General features: G+C 45.7%; 2 protein-coding genes and 1 non-coding gene across 4 annotated transcripts in view; 2 read left to right on the top strand and 1 right to left on the bottom strand.

Annotated features, from left to right (window-relative positions):
* Window positions 1-19,003, top strand: part of AZGP1 (alpha-2-glycoprotein 1, zinc-binding) — a 66,127-nt gene that overhangs the window by 22,851 nt on the left and 24,273 nt on the right. For both annotated transcript variants that reach the window (XM_070460356.1, XM_070460355.1), the window contains exon 2: window positions 16,893-17,014. The gene's annotated coding sequence lies outside the window, so the exon portion shown is untranslated. The remainder of the gene's footprint in view (window positions 1-16,892; window positions 17,015-19,003) is intronic.
* Window positions 1,974-17,533, bottom strand: TRIM4 (tripartite motif containing 4). The gene is made up of 6 exons (XM_020904257.2): window positions 17,141-17,533; window positions 11,822-11,917; window positions 10,916-11,146; window positions 9,886-9,908; window positions 9,523-9,620; window positions 1,974-3,543 (listed from the first exon to the last, which is right to left on the bottom strand). The coding sequence occupies exons 1-6, from the start codon at window positions 17,531-17,533 to the stop codon at window positions 2,957-2,959; spliced, it is 1,428 nt and encodes a 475-aa protein (XP_020759916.2). The 3' UTR covers window positions 1,974-2,956.
* Window positions 15,092-15,164, top strand: TRNAG-CCC (transfer RNA glycine (anticodon CCC)). The gene has a single exon. It is a non-coding gene; the product is annotated as a tRNA-Gly (tRNA).

The raw sequence follows: 19,003 nt of genomic DNA, 5'->3' as shown, positions 1-19,003 counted from the left end.
AAAGCCTGAGAACCAGGAGAGTCGATGGCATAAGTTCCAGTTGAGGTCCAGAGGCCTGAGAATCAGAGTGCTGATGATAAGTCCCAGTCCAGGTCTGAAGGTCTGGGAACCAGGAGCACTGATGTCCAAGGGCAAACGAAGATGAATGTCCCAGCTTAAAACAGAGAATAAATTGGCCCTTCCTCTGACATTTTGTTCACGTCTCAACTGACTGGGTGACGCCTACCTGCAATGGTGACTGCAATCTTCTTCACTCAGTGGATTAAAATGTTAATCTCTTCTGGAAACACCCTCACAGACACACCAAGAGATGTTTTACCAGCTTTCTGGGCATCCCTTAACTCAGTCAAGTTGACACATAAAACTAACCATTATACTACTCTATGAGGCACCTATTTTAATATTATAAAAGAATACTTCCAGTTTCAGCTCTAACATGTAAAGAATTTGGAAATCATAACACAACATTATGATGTGAAAAAGATGAAAAGACTGAAAATCATTGGCTTTTTTGGGGGCCCATCAGAGAACTGAGGTTGCATGGCAGACTTGCACCCCAAAATCTGGAAAGACAGACAAATCCACAGACTTGAAGCTGAGATCTACTTAACAGAGAACCAAAATCTACTGGAGCCATAACCTAGTGGGCGTACTTAAATGAATTTTGACAAATTGCTAGTGGCTGATGTGGTCTAGCTTAAAAGTAAGAAGCTTTGGTGAGCTGCAGTATTTGGGAGAAGTGCCTAATTTCCTGGGTTTTGCCTCTAGGGACCCCACCAAATTCTCAGAGTGAAAAGCTGAGAAAGATCCCCTCGTGGCTTTAGGCAGGGGGAGGAGGAGTAGAAATCACAGGAGATACGTGCAGTGTTTTCCGTAACGAAGGCTGGTCTCCGGAGGAAAAGACTTTGGCAGAACTTGATCCAGGAGCACAAAGAGTGGGCGGCTTATAGCACCAGTGCATGCACCCACCGATTCTGGGAGGCAGGGGAAAAAGGCTCGGTTAACACTGGAGATGGTCAACAGCATCTCAAGGGAGTTCCCTGGCAGTTCAGTGGTTAGGACTCCATTCTCTCATTGCCAAGGGCCTGGGTTCAATCCCTGGTGGGGGAACTAAGATCCCACAAGCTGAGAGCACAGTCAGAAAAAAAAAAAATCACTTTGAGAAAGTGCAGGATAAACAGTGGGTGCCAAACTGTCTTCTGGGGAGTCTTCACTGCCGCTCCCAAAGCTAGTTTCTCTGGCGGAGAACTGTGTTTATTGTCTTACAATTCTGGAGGCTAGAAGTCTGAAATCAAGGTGTTGGCAAGGCCAAGCTCCCTCAGAAGCTTCAAGGGGAGGATTCTTCTTTGCCTTTGCCAGCTTCTAGCATTTAGGCATTCCCTGGCTTGGCTCAGCAAGACTCCAGCCTCTTCCATGGCCAACTTCCCTCTGTGTCCTCACGGGGCATTTCCGTGTGTGAGCGTCTGTGTTTACGAGATTCCCTCTAAGGATACCAGTCATATTGGATTAGGACCCACCCTCACGGCCTCATCTTTTTAATTAACTTTTATTGGAGGATAATTGCTTTACCCTGCTGTGTTAGTTTCTGCTGCACAACAAAAGGAATCAGCTGTATGTACACGTGTCCCCTCTTTCTTGGATTTCCTCCCCACTCAGGTCACCGCACTAATGGCCTCATCTTAATTTCCAAATAAGGTCACACTCACAGCTAGGACTTCAACCTATCTTTTTCTGTGGAAGACAGAAATCAACTCATAACAGCAAGTATCCTGGAGAGTTAAGGAGAACTCGGCAGAGATCACTGAATGAGGGGGAGTGCTCAGGCTGAAAAGGAAGACAGGCCAGGATGGGCTGGGACACAGGAGGGGAAAGGGGTTAGGGAGGGGGCTGGAAGTTTTGTAAGAAGCCGTGTTAAATTACTGCCAGAACATCTATTCACACTCGAGGAGGAAACACATTAAAATGGTTAGTAGTGGTGGTTATTAGCAACAACTTTAATTTTCCATCTCTGCTGCAAAAGTCACATGGGGGCATTACATGAAGAGGCTGGCCCAGTGCAAACACTTAACAAGTATTTCCCAACATTTTCCAGATGATGTTAATAACCTTGTGCACACAGTATACGAATCTGACAGAGGGAAAGCGTAGTGAACACTTGAAGGCAGAGACGTGGTTGGGTGAAATGTAACAGCACGGGCACAGTAGAGGCAAGCTGCCTCAATTTTCCATTCCAGGAGGAGAAATACTGGTACTTACTGGAAAGAAAAGGAAGTGCATGACTGAACAGAAAGAGAGTCTATAAATCTGTCCAATACTGGCAAAAAAGTGAGATAAGCCTACGCTGTGGGATGTCCATGCTATGTGCCAACAGCACTGGTTAGGACACGTCAGCCTGCAAATGACCAAAACGCAACTAAAACTGCCTTACATAATAAGGAGCAACAATCTCATATAACAAGAAATTTGGGGTTAGGGAGATTCCAACTGCTTCATTAAGCCAACAAAGACCACGTTTCTCCTTCTTGGTCCACGGTTACCACGCTCCTCCCTCTCCAGTACAGCTGCTGACGTCAGAAGAGGAGCTGTGTCTCCCCAAACATCTCTTTCTAAAAGCTAAAGAACTTTCCCCAGAAGCACCCTGGAGGATGTCTCACCCGACCTCACTGGCCAGGATGCCCTCCCATGGGCCTGCCTCTCCTGAAGCACGTGGGGTGCACATCCCGAACAGTTCATTAGGAAGAAGCAGAAGAGAGGGAGAAAAAGTGCTCAGAGCGGCTACCAGAAAGGTACCCCACAGGGTCTTCCACATCTGTCTACACACAGGACACGCAGGGGGCTGAACAGAACAGGAAGCTGGAATCTAAATGAACCACTCAGGATGGAAACGCATGAAGTCAAAGATGAGGGCCGAGCGATGGGCGTCCCCGGCCTGGGGTACAAGGCGAAGAGAATCACCTCATTTCCCACCAGTCACTGGGGGGATGACTACAGATGCTAATGGACTCAACCAGAAAAACGGCCGGAGACGGGAGCTAGAAGAACAGGAGAACGTGTGCAGGTACTCTCCGTCCACAGCATTGTAGAAGGAGACTTCCCGAGCCCCGTGATCTAGGAAAACTCCCACCCGCTGAAGAGCTGGTTCTCGCTTGGTAGGACTCACGGAGGTGCCTGTCAGGGGCCGATAGCCAGCAGAACTCCAACAAACAGCCCAGATTCCCACCTTGGGGCACATTGCTGAGCCTCCAGGGATCCCCATGATGTCCTCCCGACACACTCCCGCAGCCACCTCCAGGCTGCCTCGGTTCTCGACTTCCCAGTAATGCTTCCCTGAAGTGAAAACATTTTTTCCCAAAACACAGGGCAAATGCTGAAATCTCTCCACAAAGCCTGTGGTCCTCTGCGGATTCCTCCATCCGGTAGCGTAGCTCCATGCTGTAAAAAACAGTGGCCAAGAACTGGCGGACGCTCCGTTTTTCACATATCTCCCTTCCTGGGAGAAGACAAGTTTGGAATGAGCGGTGTCCTCGGCCAGACTCACAGCCACTGCAGAGAAAGTGAGCTGAGATCAGTAATGAAGAGCTCCAGAAATGCGCATCTGTCCCAGCTTCAGCTCCATCCCTCTCCTCCTATCAAGTACTATTAGGGATGAGATACCTCTGCCCCCTCAACTGCTCCTCAGCTGGACCTAGCAAGCCGCAGTTTGCATTAGCAACCTGAGGTCTTCATTTCCCTTCGGCTCTCAAAGACTACAGCCTAGAAAATGGGAGCTTTACTATTCCATGGCCCCAAGTCTTCACCATCAGCATAAAATGTGAAGAAACAATAATAAATACCGACTTGCTGAATCCGTACCAGAACCAAGGCTGTCAACTAGCTGGTTCTTTGTACAGGACACACAGATGCCACCCCAGGTCTCTGTCTACTGGTCGAGTTGTTCGCTGGGCATCTCCACAAGCACCCAGCAGATAACTCAAAACCGAATTCAGGGACTCCGAAGTCCCCTTCCATTCTCTTGAGACTAATCCTCCCTCGTAAGCATACATCTTCTTTTCTATGCTCTCTAAGGCTTAAGGACATGACCGTCACCCAAATGCAACTTGAAAATCTTAAGCTTCTTTGATTCTTCTTCCCCTCTGACCCTCGTTGGCTAATGAATCACCAAATCCTATCAATTCTACCTCTGAATTAATCACTCGGGTTCTTCCCTTCCTCTCCCATCGCCATTGTCTGCATTCAGACCTTCAGCAACTGTGCCTGTAACTTCCTCCCTGGCCTGCCTCCTAATTCTCTTCCCTCCCAAATCCTCCATGTCTCCTGTTTGCTGAGAGCTGCATTTTGTTTGTTTTTCTTAATTGACATAGATGTTAGATTTTGACAAAGGTTTCTTTTTCCTGCATCTACCGAGGTGATCAAATTGATCTTTTTTAAAGTGCTAATGTGGTGAATTACAGTGATTTGCAAATATTAAACCAGACCTGCTTTTCTGCGATAAATCCCATTTGGTTGTGATGTATTATACATTATTGAATTCAACTTGCTAAAATTTTCTTTCAAATTCTTCTATGTCATGACGGACATTGATCTATAGTTCGCTTTACTTGTAATGTCTTTGATTTTAGTATCATGGTAATGCAGGTCTCATAGAACAAGTTGGGAATAGTCTCTTCAATTTTTTGTTAAGAATTTGTATAGAATAGGTATTTCTTAAATGTTTGGTGCAATCACCAGTGAAGCCATTTGGGGAGGTTTCTAACTATAACATGAATAAAGTTATTCCAGTTATCTATTTTTTCTTGAGTCAGCTTTGGTCATTTGAGTCTTTTAAGGACTTTGTCCATTTCATCCATGTTGTCAGATTTATCAGCATAAAGCTGCTCATAATATTTCCTAATTATCCTTCTAGCATCTACAGAAGCTGTAGCGATGATGCTTCTCTCATTCTTGATACTAGTAATATGTCTTTTTTCTTCCAGTCATTCTGCTTAAAATACATTTCAATAACATTTAAATTCTCAAAGAGACAACTTTTGGTTCCACTAATTTTTCTGTTGTTTTTCTGTATTCAATTGCAGTAATTTCTGCTCTGATTTTTGTTTCCATCCTTCTGTTTCTTTAGGGCTTTATTTGCTCTTCTTTTTCTAATGTCTTATGGTAGAAACTGGTGCCACTGGTTTAAGAAATTCCTTTGGAACACATGTGGTTAGTGCTATAAATTTCCCCTTAAGTATTGCTTTAGCTGTATCCCACAAATTCCTTTTCATTCAGTTCAAATTACTTCTTAATTTCCCTTTTGATTCACCTTTAGCTCATGGATTATTGAGAAGTGTATTATTTAGCTTCCTAACATTTGGGGACTTATCAAAGCCTTTTGTTTTTATTTTTACTGATTTCAAAATACACTGTAGTCAAAGAACATATTTTACATGGCCTGAAGCCTTTTGAATACTGTAGCCCACAGGCTCCTCTGTCCATGGGGATTCTCCAGGCAAGAACACCGATGTGGGTTGCATGCCCTCCTCCAGGGGATCCTCCCAACCCAGGAATTGAACCCAGGTCTCCTGCATTGCAGGCGTATTCTTTAGCATCTGAACCACCAAGGAAGCCCTTGAATACTGATGTCTTATGGCCCACCTTGCTCTACCCTGGGAAATGTTCCATGTACACTCAAAAAGAATGTGTATTCTGCTGTTGTTTGGGGCAGTATTCTATAAATAACAGGGTGGTCAAGTTGATTGATAGTTTTATTCAGTCTGTCTTTGATGATTTTCTGCCTACTTGTTCTAAAGTTTATTTTTAAAAGGTATTGAAAATTCCAGCTGCAATTGTGAATGTGTCTATTTCTCCTTGCAGCTCTTTTAGCTTTTGCTTAATATATTTTGAAGCTCTGTTATTAGCTGTATAAATGTTTAAAACTGTTATATCCTCCTGATAAACTGACCTATTTATCATTAGGAAGTGACTTTCTTCATCTCTGGTAATATTCCTTGCTCTGAAATCTATTTGATAATAACATAACTGTTAGATTTTTGGCTAATGTTAGCATAATGTATCTTTTCTCATTATTTTATTTTTAACATGTATGGGTCTTTGTATTTAATGTGTGTTTCTTGCAGCATATAGTTATTTGGGTCTTGCATTTTTTTATCCAGTCCAATCAGTCTCTCCCTTTTAATTAGGATATCCAGACCATTTATACTTAATTATGATTAGGATTGTACCTATAATCTTGCTGTAGTTTCTGCCTGTCCTTTTTCCTCTTTTTTGCCTTCTTTCTGATTAACCAAGTATTTTTTTTATAATGATTCCACTTTAACTCCTTTGTTGACTTATTAGCTATAACTTTGTTTCTAGTGGTTGCCATAAAGTTTACAAAGGTATACCTTTCACTTAACAACCTACCTTCAAGTGATATTATACCACTTCACATGTAAGAATGTATCACAGTATACCTTCATTTCTCCCCTCCCAACATTCATGTTCTTGTTGTTATAAAATAACACAATATATTATTTTCCGTTTGTTTAAACAACTACTGTATTTGTCAAGCTTCTCCATAGAAATAGAACCAATAGGACGTGTGTGTACTTGTAGAGATCAGAAGGAACTGGCCCATGTGATCATGGTGACTGGCAGGTCCAAATCCATGGTGTGGACCAGCAGCAAGACCCAGAGAAAATTAGTGTTCCAGTTCCTTCCACAAGGCAAGAAGAACCAAAGCTGCAGATGGAGTCTGAAGGCAGTCTGCTGTAAAAGTCCCTTGTTCATGGCGGAAAGTCAGCCTTTTGTTCTAGTCAGGCCTTTAACTGACTAGATTAGGCCTGCCAACATTATGGAGAGCAATCTGCTTTCCTCAAGCTTCCTGATTTATGTTAACCTCATCTAAAAACACCCTCACAGCAATACCCAAAACAATGTTTGACCAAATATCTGGGTATCTTATGCCCCAATCAAATTACCACAGGCATTAGCCATTCCTATCACCTTTAAAGTGAAAAGAAAGTGAAGTCGCTCCGTCATGTCCGACTCTTTGCGACCCCATGGACTGCAGCCTACCAGGCGCCTCCCTCCATGGGATTCTCCAGGCAACAGTACTGGAGTGGGTTGCCATTTCCTTCTCCAGGGGATCTTCCCAACTCAGGGATCGAACTGGGGTCTCCCACTTCCAGACAGACACTTAACCTCTGAGCCACCAATGAGACTTAAATAATGACAAAAATAGATATTTGTTTACATCATTACCATTTTGGAAGATCTTTTATTCCTTTGTATAGATCTGACTTCTATCCAGTATCATTTTCCTTCTGCTTGAAGGACTTCCTCTAACATTTCTTGCAGTGCTGGTCTGATAGACTCCTTCAGTTTTTTGGATATTATCTCACCTTTGATTCTGAAGTGTATTTTTGCCAGGAATAAAATTCTAGGTAAACAGTTTTTTTTCTTTCAGACTTTTAAAATTCTTGCTCACTAGCACTGCTTCCAATGAGCACTGGGATGTCACCTTTATCTTTGTTCCACCTTGTTCCACAGTACGTAACATGTCCTTTTCTAGTTGTTGCATCTAAAATTTCATCCTTATCACTGGTTTTAGCGTGGTTTTCAGCATCTTTCTCATTTAGAACTTGCTGAGTTCCTTAGATGTGTGTGCTTACAGCTTTCATCAAATTTGGAAAGTTGAGTCACTGTTTCTCCAACTGTTTTTCTGCCTCACCTCTATCCTTCTGCTCGCCCTGAGGGATCCCAGTTACCAGACATAAGGCTGCATGAATGTGACCCACAGCTCACTGAGGTGGCTTTCATTTTTTTTAAGTTTTTTTCCTCTGTTTCATTTTACATAGTTTTCACTGCTGCATCTTTTCAAGTTCATGTCCAATCACCTATTAACCTCAACCAGCTTATTCTTCATCTCATAGTTTTCATCTCCAGAAGTCAGATCTGGGTTTTTTTTTTTAAATATCTCCCATGTCCAGAACATGCATCTTTACAAAATAGTTGCAATAACTGCATTAATGTCCTTCTATGTTTATGCTAGTATCTTGGTCAATCCTGAGTCAATTTCAATCAAGTATTCTCCTCACCACATCATGTTTCCTACCTTTTTGCCTGCCTGGTAATTTCTGATGGGATGGCAGACATTGTGACTGTACGTTGTCGGAGATTCATTTTTAAAATACCTATCCATCTTCTTGAGCTTTGTCCTGGGATGCAGTTACTTGGAAATAATTTCATCCTTTTGGGTCTTGCTTTCCTGAAGTGTAAAGTGGGTCCAGAGCAGTGCTCAGTGAAGGGTTAATTATCCCCACTGATGAGGCAAGATTTTCCTGAGTACTCTACCCAGCGCCCCATGAATTAAGAGCTTTCGAGGGGCTGGTAGGAACAGACGTTGTTCCTGGCCCTGTGCGAGCACCAGGAACCGTTCCTTCTAACCAATCTGAAAATTTCCTTCAACCTCGGGTAGCTCTCCACAAGCGCGTGCTGATCAGGGCTCTGCGGCATGTTCTCAGGACGTCTCCCTGTCCAGCGCTCTCCTCTCGGGCACTCTGTAAACTCCCACTGCTTTGTTCTGGGCTCTCAGCAGCGCTCCTCAACTCAGGCAGCCCACCCGGCTCCCCCTGTGTCACCTTCCCTGAGGTGGCCTGGAAACTCTCAAGGCTGGAGGCTGAGGCCATCATAGGACTCAACTCATTCATTTCACATTCCCCATGAATCACTGTCCTTCATTGCCTGACGTTCAGTATTTTAAGAATTGTTGTTTCATGTATTGTCTATTTTGGGTGTCTTTGGTCAACTACATTTCAAGAGTAAGTCCAGTCCCGTTACTTCATTTTACCTGGAAGTGGACATCTACAATGTGGTTCTTGGTCAGGGATGTTACAGGAGAACTGAGTATGTAGCTGCATGTCACGTCCAGGCCTTGGAACTTCTCTGGAGATCTTTTCTGTTTACCTTCAGTCATTCCTACCCTCATCTTCTCAACCTTACTCCTGCCTTTCCCCATATGCACCTTAACGTTGAGTCACATCAGACACCCTCCCCTCTGTCTTCTCCACATCTCAGCTCATGCTTCCACCTCTGCTTGGAAGCCGCCTCTCATTTTCCACTTGGCAAACTCCTACTTATCCTTCAAAGTCCCAAACAACTGACACCTGTGCTGTGAAAACTTCCTCACTTCACCCCAACAGAGAGGCTGTCCCCTGTACTTCTGTGGTATTTTATTCATAACCACTGATAAACACTGGGCCCCACTGTATTGCAGTAAGTGATATGTCTGTCTCTCCAATTTGCTTATGAGTTCTTAGAAAGAACAGGTCTTTTTGTTTTTGTGTAACTAGCACCTTTAACATAAAAACATCCTTTACCTTTAAACGGATGTTTCTTCAGTGGAGCATACATCCATTTATCCCTAAGTAGTCATTTACCATTTTCCTGGCCCTCCTGTTGGCTGCATGGTCTGTCTTCTCCCTCTTTTTCAGACTTCTCTCATTGCTCATTCTCTGAGCTCCAACTCCCTGAAATTCTGCTCACCTTGGAATCGCTTCAGCATTTCCTTCATCATTGGTAGCCGGCACACAGTCTTCACCGTTAGATCTTCAGAGGAATAGTTCACATCCTGATTCTCACACCTAAGAAAAGTACAGAAGGCTGCTCTTCTTAGGAGACAAACAGGATGGCCAAGACCCTCAACTCCCAGCTGAAGGTTCCAAGCCCAGGGTTCAGGCTACTGCTCTGCCATTCCTTCTGGTGCAAGCAAACAGCAGGATTCCTCCCACAGCCCCCTCACATCAGTGCCCAGACTCATCCATGGGGCGCCCAGGCCTCCTTTCCTCTCTGCTTGGCCTGTATCTTTACAATCTACTCAACCACCCATAAGCAGGAAAGAGCTCATACCTGGTCAATACCTCTGCTGGATTCTGTGAATAGAAGAAACAAAGAAAGAAGTTATGTACCCTCCCCTTGAGATCTGTTACTCAGCTTGGTGAGCAGTGTTTTTCTGTCAGTTGTTTTTGTGAGCATCACACAAGATCTGCTGCTGCCAAGCCCAATGGGGTTAACACAACACAGCCTTTTTTCGTACGAGCCCTCTGCACTATTTAACAATGCTGACCCATCCTTTCCTTGAAACCCTCCTCTTCCTCCATTGGCACTATGGCATGAGCTGTCTCCTGGCTTTCTGTCTACTTCTCCATCTACACTCCTTCAATCACAGACAAGTGTTAGTGAGGATGTGGCGGGAATATAAAATGGTTCAGCCACTTTGGAAAAAGGCAGCTTCTTAAAAAGTTAAATATAAATATACCAGATAGCCTAGCAATTCTGCTCCTACTACTTAGCCAAGAGAAATGAAAACACATGTCCACACAAAGAATGGCAGACAAATATTAAGGCAGAACCCTTCATAATAACATTTGGGTTGTGTCCATCAACTGGTGAACAGGTATACAAAATGTGGTATATTCTGCAATGGAATACTATTCAGGAATAAAAAGGGAACGCAAATATGATACGATGCTCCAACATGAATGAACCTCAAAAATATCATACTAAATGAAAGAATTCATATACAAAAGAAATGTGTTATTTCAACGATTCTGCTGTAATATATGCTTGGATATGGAATTGGAATTTCACTGCTCAAGCAAGTTGTAAACGTTCTTGACAATTCTTGGAATTTAAGTATCTCATATTACCTGAGCTCATCAAACCTAAACTTCACATTAATTTCCTTTGGAAAGTGAATCTTTGACTCTTTAATTATATAATAAAAATAGTAACACAATTAGCAAAAGAGAAAAAACATGTCTTCTACTAAACCCACTCACCAGGAAGGACACTCAGCTCCAAAGACAAGAGGGAGGTGAGTTAGCGATGTTAACAAGTCCAGAAAGACAGAGACGACGCCCGTCCCTGCTGGCCTCACCTGGAGCAGCTCCAGGGTGGAGCCCTGGCTCTTCTCCTTCACCTCGAGGATGAGCGTCTTCAAAGAAGTGATCATTTGATTGAGCCTGAAGATGTTCTCACTCTGTTTCTTCTTTGTCTCTTCCTCTTCCTGCCTCAGCCCCTGAAGAAACAGCTGCTCTTCTTCAGTCAGGAGGACGTGCAGCTTTGCAAACTCCGCGATGACTCGCATGCGCTGATTCTTCATCTTCTCCTGCAGCCACAAGAGACCGGCTCAGGCCTTTCTCTGCCTGCTCCTTCCTCCTAAATTCCCTGCGTGTGACTCCCCAACTGTCCACGACCCCTTCATCCAAATCACCTCCTCCAGAAGAGCTCCTGCTCACCCCCTACAAATTTCCCCTACTCCTTTCGCTATGCCTGCTTGATATCTTTGTACTAATCTTTATAGTATTAAGTCATTCTTTGTAGTATCTGAGTTTCTACTATTCATCGTCATGTCTTGTTCGTATAGTTTTTAAACTAAAATGCACTTTCACACCTATTATTTAATTTAGCCCTCAGAACACCTAGTGTTTTGTTGTGGTAATTCTTAGAGATACATGTGCGTACCCACATCATACCTCCCAACTGGACAATAGCTCTGGGGGAAAAGTTCATTTGCTTTCCACAGTGCCACAGACCCAAATCAACACCCACCTCAGAAGCCAACCCAGGAGGACTGCAGGAAGGAAAGGGGTGCCACCCTTGAGGTCTGAGGATGAAGGGTGTGGAACACATGTGGTCCAGAGCCACAGGAGAGATCAATTCTTCCTGTTCTGCCAGCCTGACAACTGATAAGAGCCTGTGAGCTCTTCCCAGCCAAAGCCCGTGAGCAGCCTCAGGCTGAAAGGACTAAGGGCAAGAAACACCCAGCTCCTTCTGCCATTACCTTCCACTCTGCAGCATTCTTCACTTCCATGTCCTGAAAGTGCATGACTTTCTTCATCTTGGCTGTCAGACTAGACTGAGTCTTCAGAAGTTTTTCCTGCCAGCAGAACAAACACGCCTAAGTAAGAAATCATCTCTTCCAGCATCTTCCTTGTTCAAGAGCTAAAAGTCACCTCAGCCAAACACGGGATGAGACTCAGAAGATGCTGAAGATGACCACAGGCTAATGCACAAGAACCAGTCTGCTCTCAAGTCATCAAAACACTACATAAACTTTGCTCATTAAGCAGACAAAAATGAATAAATACCCAGTACTGGCAAGGGAGAAGACCTCTGGCACCATAATAGTAGGAGAACAAAAAGATCCCATCTAGTAAAGTAATTATCCTCTGATTAAAATAAATAAATAATTTTTTTAAAAGTTCCCACCTTTTTGAAGGGCAACTGGCAAGATTTAACAGTATTTAAAATATGCAATAATCCTACTTCTAATAATAATACCCAACAAAATACTAGTAAGAATAATATATATAGGAATGTTTATTGCAGGATTCTTCATTATCCATCAGAGGGGAATTATTAAATTATGATATACTGATACTCTACATCAATTTCAGCTCTCGCTATAAATCTGTTTTGAAAGGAACAAATATACATGTGTCTGTGTAAGTGTGTGTGTTTATAGTTGAATAGAAAATAATCTGGAAAGATATATAACTAGGTATTGTTAACATTGCTTATTTCCAGGGAATAGGAATGGTGGAGGGAGTCGGAAGGAGAACTAGAAATTTAATAAACTTGTTTTGTTTGGATTTCTACAAGAAGCATATATCCTTTTGTAATTAAAAAAACGCAAATAAGCTATAAAAAAATTGAGCCAATTAGAATCAACAGAGTAAGCTGCAGAGGGTGAGCACCCAGAAGCAGAATGTCAGGCAGGACCTTAGAGAGAGAGGCGGACAGGTTAGAGATGGGCACACATCAGGGTCAAATCCCATGCGTGTGTGGAGCCTCTAATGAAATAAACAGCTCCTTTGAAGGTGACTAAGAATTTTTTTTAAGTTTTCACTTGTGTTTGCTAATGACATATATTTGAAATAGAACTTTTCCATTTTTAAAAGCCCTTAACAAGTCCAGTATGCATGAATTATGCTGTCCCCTTATCCAAGACTCTACCTATGCACTTCTGTCTCCCGCCACAGTTGGGATCTAGAGTCCCCTGGGGAAACCCCTTGGGGAGATGAGAAAACCTCTTCCCTGCAGTAACAAAACCTGCCACGAGGTGGCGGGAGAGCAACACCGAGCATTTCAAAGCTGGGGAGACCCCCCCCCAAGTTCAAAAAAATCACTTTTTCTTCATTTAACTTCAGACTTTTGATTTTATATAGAACTACCACAAAAGAACATACATTTATAGAAGGAAGACATTTTCTGTGTGATGTAGTTTAAAAGACGTGAAACTTCAAATCAGATCTGAGTTTCAGTCTAGACCTTCACCAACTAGCTATGATCTGTGGTTAAGTCAGTCTCACGTATTTCCTGGGCTGCAGCTTCCTTACCCAGAAGATGAAGGCAACCACAATAGATGCTCTTTTCTTAAACACCATCCCAGCTCTGAGTTTCTGTGAATTTCAATTATTGTATCCTCTGTATCCAATCCAAGCAAGTAGGTCTTACCTCCAAAATACAAGTCAAATCTGCCCATCTGCCTATTTGCCACCTCCTTGTTCAAACCACCTCTTGTGTGGACGGCTATCAATACAGCAGCCTCATGACCGGTCTCCCTGTTTCCAATCTTGTCCATCTCTCAGCCAATGTCCTCGGGGCAGCCAGAATCGTCTTCTAAAGACCAGTCAGGTCACATCACGTCAGTCCCCTGCTGAGATTGTCCACCGGCTTCCCTCATCACTGAGGAAATTCAACCACCCAGTGGTCTGACAGAAGGCCACTCTTGCCTGCATCTCCCAGCTCATCTCGGGCTACTTTTCCTCTTGCTGATCATGCTTCGGGAGCATCGCTCTTCTTTCAGTGTCATGGGTATGTCCTGCTTTTCCCAGCCTCAGGGTCTGAATTTGCTGTCTACTGCCTGAGACATTTTTCCCACAGTTCCTCTGATAGCTGATCCATCAAGCCTCAGCTGAAATGTCATCTCTTCAGAGAAGACTGCCTGTGCCCTTATTAAAGCCCTCGTCACTTCTCTGGCATGGCACACTATTTCTTTCATAGCACATATTATAATCTATGATTATCTCTTTGTCTACTGTTTACCTCCCACCCCCACCCCAGCCAGACTCGAAGCTCCATGGTCTTGTCACCACTGTATTCCTTTTCTGGGTCTGCTACTACAGGACAGCATCTGACACAAAACGGGTGGTTCAACAACTATTTCTTAAATGAGTTAATAGCAACGAAGGGATTAGTTCCCAGGGTCAACAGACTAAATATTGGCTCAAAGGAAAGAGGTGCTGGGCTTGGAAGCCTTTTCCAGGAAAACACTTGGCCACCTGAAGTTTATGAAGCTATTTCTCTCTGTGTGTTCTCTCCTTCTCTCCCACCATCAACAACTCCATTAAAGACAACCTCTGGAAGACTGCCCTCTGGGAAGGTACTAAGATGTAGGTCCACGGTCCTCTATCCTATCTGTACATCAGAATGTCTTAAAAGTGCTTCCAGGGGGCTCTAATGTGTATCCTGAGCCACTGGTGTGGCCCAAGAGAGCAAGCAGAGTGGGCTAGGAATTCATCAAAGCAGGTTTCCTGGATGTGGTGCTAGGGGCTCAGATCCTAAGAGAAAGCATCCAGCACACTGTTTGCAGGGCTCAGGTATGGGCACAGATGGGGGCTATTTTCCACAGACTTTGGAACTCCAAACATTTATGACACAAGCACATGCTGAGAATGGGATGGTGGAAATAGGGAGCTTCACCCAAGAGCAACCTAACGTTTTTCGAGTTAACTAGGGGTGGGGATGTGTGTGTGCTAAGTGTGTGCTAAGTCGCTTCAGTCGTGTCTGACTCTTTGCGACCCTATTGACTATAGCCCACCAGGCTCCTCTGTCCATGGGATTCTCCAGGCAAGAATACTGGAGTGGGTTGTCACGCCCTCCTCCAGGGGATCTTCTCAACCCAGGGATCCAACCCGTATCTCTTCTATCTCCTGCACTGGCAGGCGGGTTCTTTAGCACAAGCACCAGCTGGGGTGGGGATGGAGGTGGATGAACAGAGCAGTGATTAAGCAGAGGAGGGTGCAGAAAAGGACCAATCCTGGGGATTTCCCTGGTGGTCCACTGGCTAAGACTCTGTGCTCCCAATGCAGAGGGCCCAGGTTCAATCCCTGGTCAGGGAACTAGATCGAACATGCCACAACTAAAAGATCCAGCACGCCACAACCAAGATCAAGGATCCCACGTGCCAGAGCTAAGACCTGGCACAGCCAATTAAACAACAATAAATTTTTTTAAAAGAGAGAGCTTAAAAATATATAATCTAATATATATATAATCTAAAATAAAATACATAATCTAAAGAAAAAAGGATAGACTGATAATTCTAAAATGCTGTGTTTCTAGTCTCCTATGCCCTCTGCCTCCTGTCCCTCCTCCCTGGACTTCGTGTCACATTTACTTCACTCTCACGTGTCCCCAGCAAGTACCAGATATCCGGACTGCGGTCCTAGACTCCTCTCTCTTCCCGACCCATCATTCCAATTAGTCACGATGTTACTGTGTCCAGCTCACAATTAATCCATGCCCTCCTCTTCTCCAGGACCCCTGTCCCGCACTGATGCAGGCCCTATGGCCTCCTGCCTCAAATGGAGCAACAACAGCCTAACTGGTCTTTTGCATTCATTCCCCATGGATGCCACGGTGAACTTTGTAAAACAAAAGAATGAGAGCTGATCGTGGCTTCCCTTGCCTTAAAATCCTTCAATGATCCCGATTCACTGGAAGAGAAAACTCAGGCTTTTCAGTGTGGTGGACAAGATCCTCCACAACGCAGACCCTGCCTCTTTCTTCAGCTTCAACTCCCACCAGCCCCCATCCCATGCCCTACCCTCCTAAGGCAAAGAGCAACCTCACCCATCAAGAGCGGACTCATGTTTCATTCCTCTATAAAGGTCAGGACCCCTGTCTGATGACTCTAATCTCAGACCTTCCGTGTGTTGATAACTCACACACACTGAAATTACTGGTCTACATGCTTACATCCCTTACAAGACAAGACCCACGTCTTTCTCATCCATTTATGTCCAGAGTCTAGACCAATGCCTAGCATACAGGAAGCACCAATAAAGGCTACTGAATAAAGAAATGAATATATACTTTCTAGTCTAACTTTGCATGTTTCCTGTTTATAGTCAGCTGATAAAAATGAACAGCATTTGACAGTTTACAATACACTTTAACTTGTATCATCATGTTTTCAACGAGTACTTACTAGATACCAATTCAGATGGAGACCACTGGAGTGACACCTTCAGTAATGGAAGGGGGTAGGGCTAGTCTGGAAAGGATGATCAAGGAAGGTCTTCAAGCTAAAATCTAAAAGGATCTAAAGGACAGAAGGTATGGGTAGAGAGAGAGAACAGGCTTGAAACAAAAGCAGGAAGGCCAGTGTGGCTGGAACAGAATATGATAAACTGATTTATTTAACTGAAGCTTCTTAACCCATAAGATAGTTAGAACAGAGAATCTCCAAATTCAAACATTAAGTGATTTTCCCAACTGATGAAGCTAGTAACAAAATCTAGACCTATCCCTCCAAGCCAGGCTTTTCCCAAATCATCAGCTGTTGATGACATCTGTAGGCACAAACCTGTACTGTCCAATACAGCATCCATTAGCCATGTGAGTTCCTGATATATGGAGAGTCCAAACGGATGTGTGTAAATGTAAAGCACACACAGATTCAAAGGCCCATCATGAAAAAATTAAAATATCTCTGATAATTTTCATATCGATGTTGGATACTTTGGATAAATGAGTTATTAAAATCAGCATTACCTGTTTCTTCTCACCACTAGAAAAACTTTGAATAACAGATGTGCCTGGTACCTTTTGTTTCTATTGGACAGCACTGGTGTATAACCTCTCAGGATGACCGAGCTGCCCGGAGGCCAGTCCCTGGAAAGTTCTGCGGTGATGACTGAGCCTCCACCGCCCTCCCAACTCCAGTTTTAAACTCTAGCTCTGATCTGTGAGTCTCTTAACTTTTTCGAGCCTGTCAGGGGTGGGGGTGAGGGTGGGTTTATGCTTCCAGTGCGGACAGTAAAGGTTCCCAGGGCATATACCGGCAGCCCAGCCCCGTAAACGGCCGGCTCACCCGGTAGCTCTTGAAGGCCTCGTCGGCCGGGGCCATGGTGTGGGCCTGGTGCTCCTGCGACTCCCTGCACACCAAGCAGACGAGCCTCTGATCGTCCTCGCAGAAAAGCCGCAGCGGCTCCCAGTGGCGGCCACACAGACCCGCGGGCACGGGGCCCAGGCGCCGGCGCCGTATCCTCTCGGTCAGCCGGGCCAGGGCCCAGTTGGGCCTCATCGAGGCGGGCGCCGACGGCCGCCGGCACTCGGGGCAGCGGACGGGGCTGCCTCCCGGCGCCCAAGTGCGGCACAGGCAGCCGCGGCAGAAGTTGTGGCCGCACTCGATGGACACCGGGTCCTCGAAATAGTCCAGGCAGATGGCGCAGGTCAGCTCCTCCTGGAAGTCCTCGGCCTCCATGCCGCCCCTCTGTCCCGGATGAGACGCCTGCGGGCGGCTGGAGGTGGCCTTCGGACCCGCTGCCGCCGAACTCCTCTGGGGTTCGCGATCCAGCCGGGGCGCGGGGCTGCGGGGGGCTGCGGCCCTTCCCGCGCGCTCCGGTTTCCGCGCGAAGACGGCCGGTGGGAAGTGACAGGACGGCGGGCTGCGACGCGACCAACAAGAGCGATGCGGAAGTCCCCCGGGAGGCCTAGAGAGGCTTCGAGGCGCGCGGCGGTTTGCGGGGCGCGCAGGAGTATGGTGGTGCTCCCGCAGCTGCAAGCCGCTGCTGGTGGAACCAAACTGGGAGGCGCTAATGAACTTGTCCTTCCGGTTCGCAGGCTGCTCCCAGAAGATTTAGGGTCTAGAATCCTAGGCGAGCTGCTGCCCAGAAGGGCATTCCGGGGGAGGTACACCCTAGCGGCCTGGAGGGCCAGGAAGAGGACGGGATGGGGGCGGGGGCGGGGGGGGCGTCTGTGCAGCCCCGCTAGAAGTGGGCCTAAGGAGGCGCCCTGCCCCACAGGCTGGCTTTTTCTGAAGTCTGTCCTTTTTTGTTCAGCTTCATCCTGTCAATACAAAGGCAGGCGTACAGAGTCACAGACACAGGAAGGAACCCGTTCTTGACCTCCAACCCCGAGGTCTAGTTGAGATGCTCAAAAGGCAGGATTTCTTGCTGCTCCCACAAAACCCACCCACTCAAAGCTCGACTCTCCTGGAGTCTCCTGGGCCGCCTGGAGAGCCAGCTTTCTGGGATGCAAGCAGGAAAGGGAGTGTTTAGCCCCCACGAGGTAGTGGGGAGCCATTTGATCACCCTGCCACCCTGATTTCTCTTTCCTTCCCAGCATAGGGGTCACACCAGGAAGAGGAAGCTCAACCTCAGGGCGTGGGGCACACTCAGGCAGTGGAGATAGTGGTTCTAATCATTAAGCTAGGCAGAGGAACGCAGGGTTAGATGGTTTCCCCCAGGTTTGAGACTTCCCACCGGTATTTTAGGTGGTTCGATGCAGAGGAAGTCTGTAGGCTAAGGATGCTCTGTGTCAGCTTGTGGGTGATCTGTGAGCCGCTGTTGTCTAAGATGCTGGGAAGGAGCAGCTGCTGGTGCTAGAGCTGTTCCTGACCCTCGCACCTGAGAAGGTCAAGACCAGGGTGTGAAAGCAGTACCTGGAGAGTGGAGCTGAAGCTGTAGCTGTTGTTGAGGATGTTGTGAAAGACCTAATAGGACCGGGAGAGTGGAAAGAAATCAGGTGTTTTAAATGGGAGTGCTTAAGATTCAGAAGCATGGGGGGCTTCCCTGGTGGCTCAGTGGTAAAGAATCTGCCTGCCAATGCAGGAGACACAGGTTCGATCCCTGGTCTGGGAAGATCCCAACTGCTGCAAAGCCAGTGCGCCGCAACTATGCTCTAGAGCTGAGGGGCCGCGACTGCTGAGCCCACGCACTGCGGCCGGCACCCC

The sequence above is a fragment of the Odocoileus virginianus genome, chromosome 33, assembly GCF_023699985.2.
Source record: "Odocoileus virginianus isolate 20LAN1187 ecotype Illinois chromosome 33, Ovbor_1.2, whole genome shotgun sequence".
NCBI classification, from domain to species: Eukaryota; Metazoa; Chordata; class Mammalia; order Artiodactyla; family Cervidae; genus Odocoileus; species Odocoileus virginianus.
Note: the sequence above shows the minus strand (reverse complement) of the source record. Positions and strands in the feature narration are given on the sequence as shown.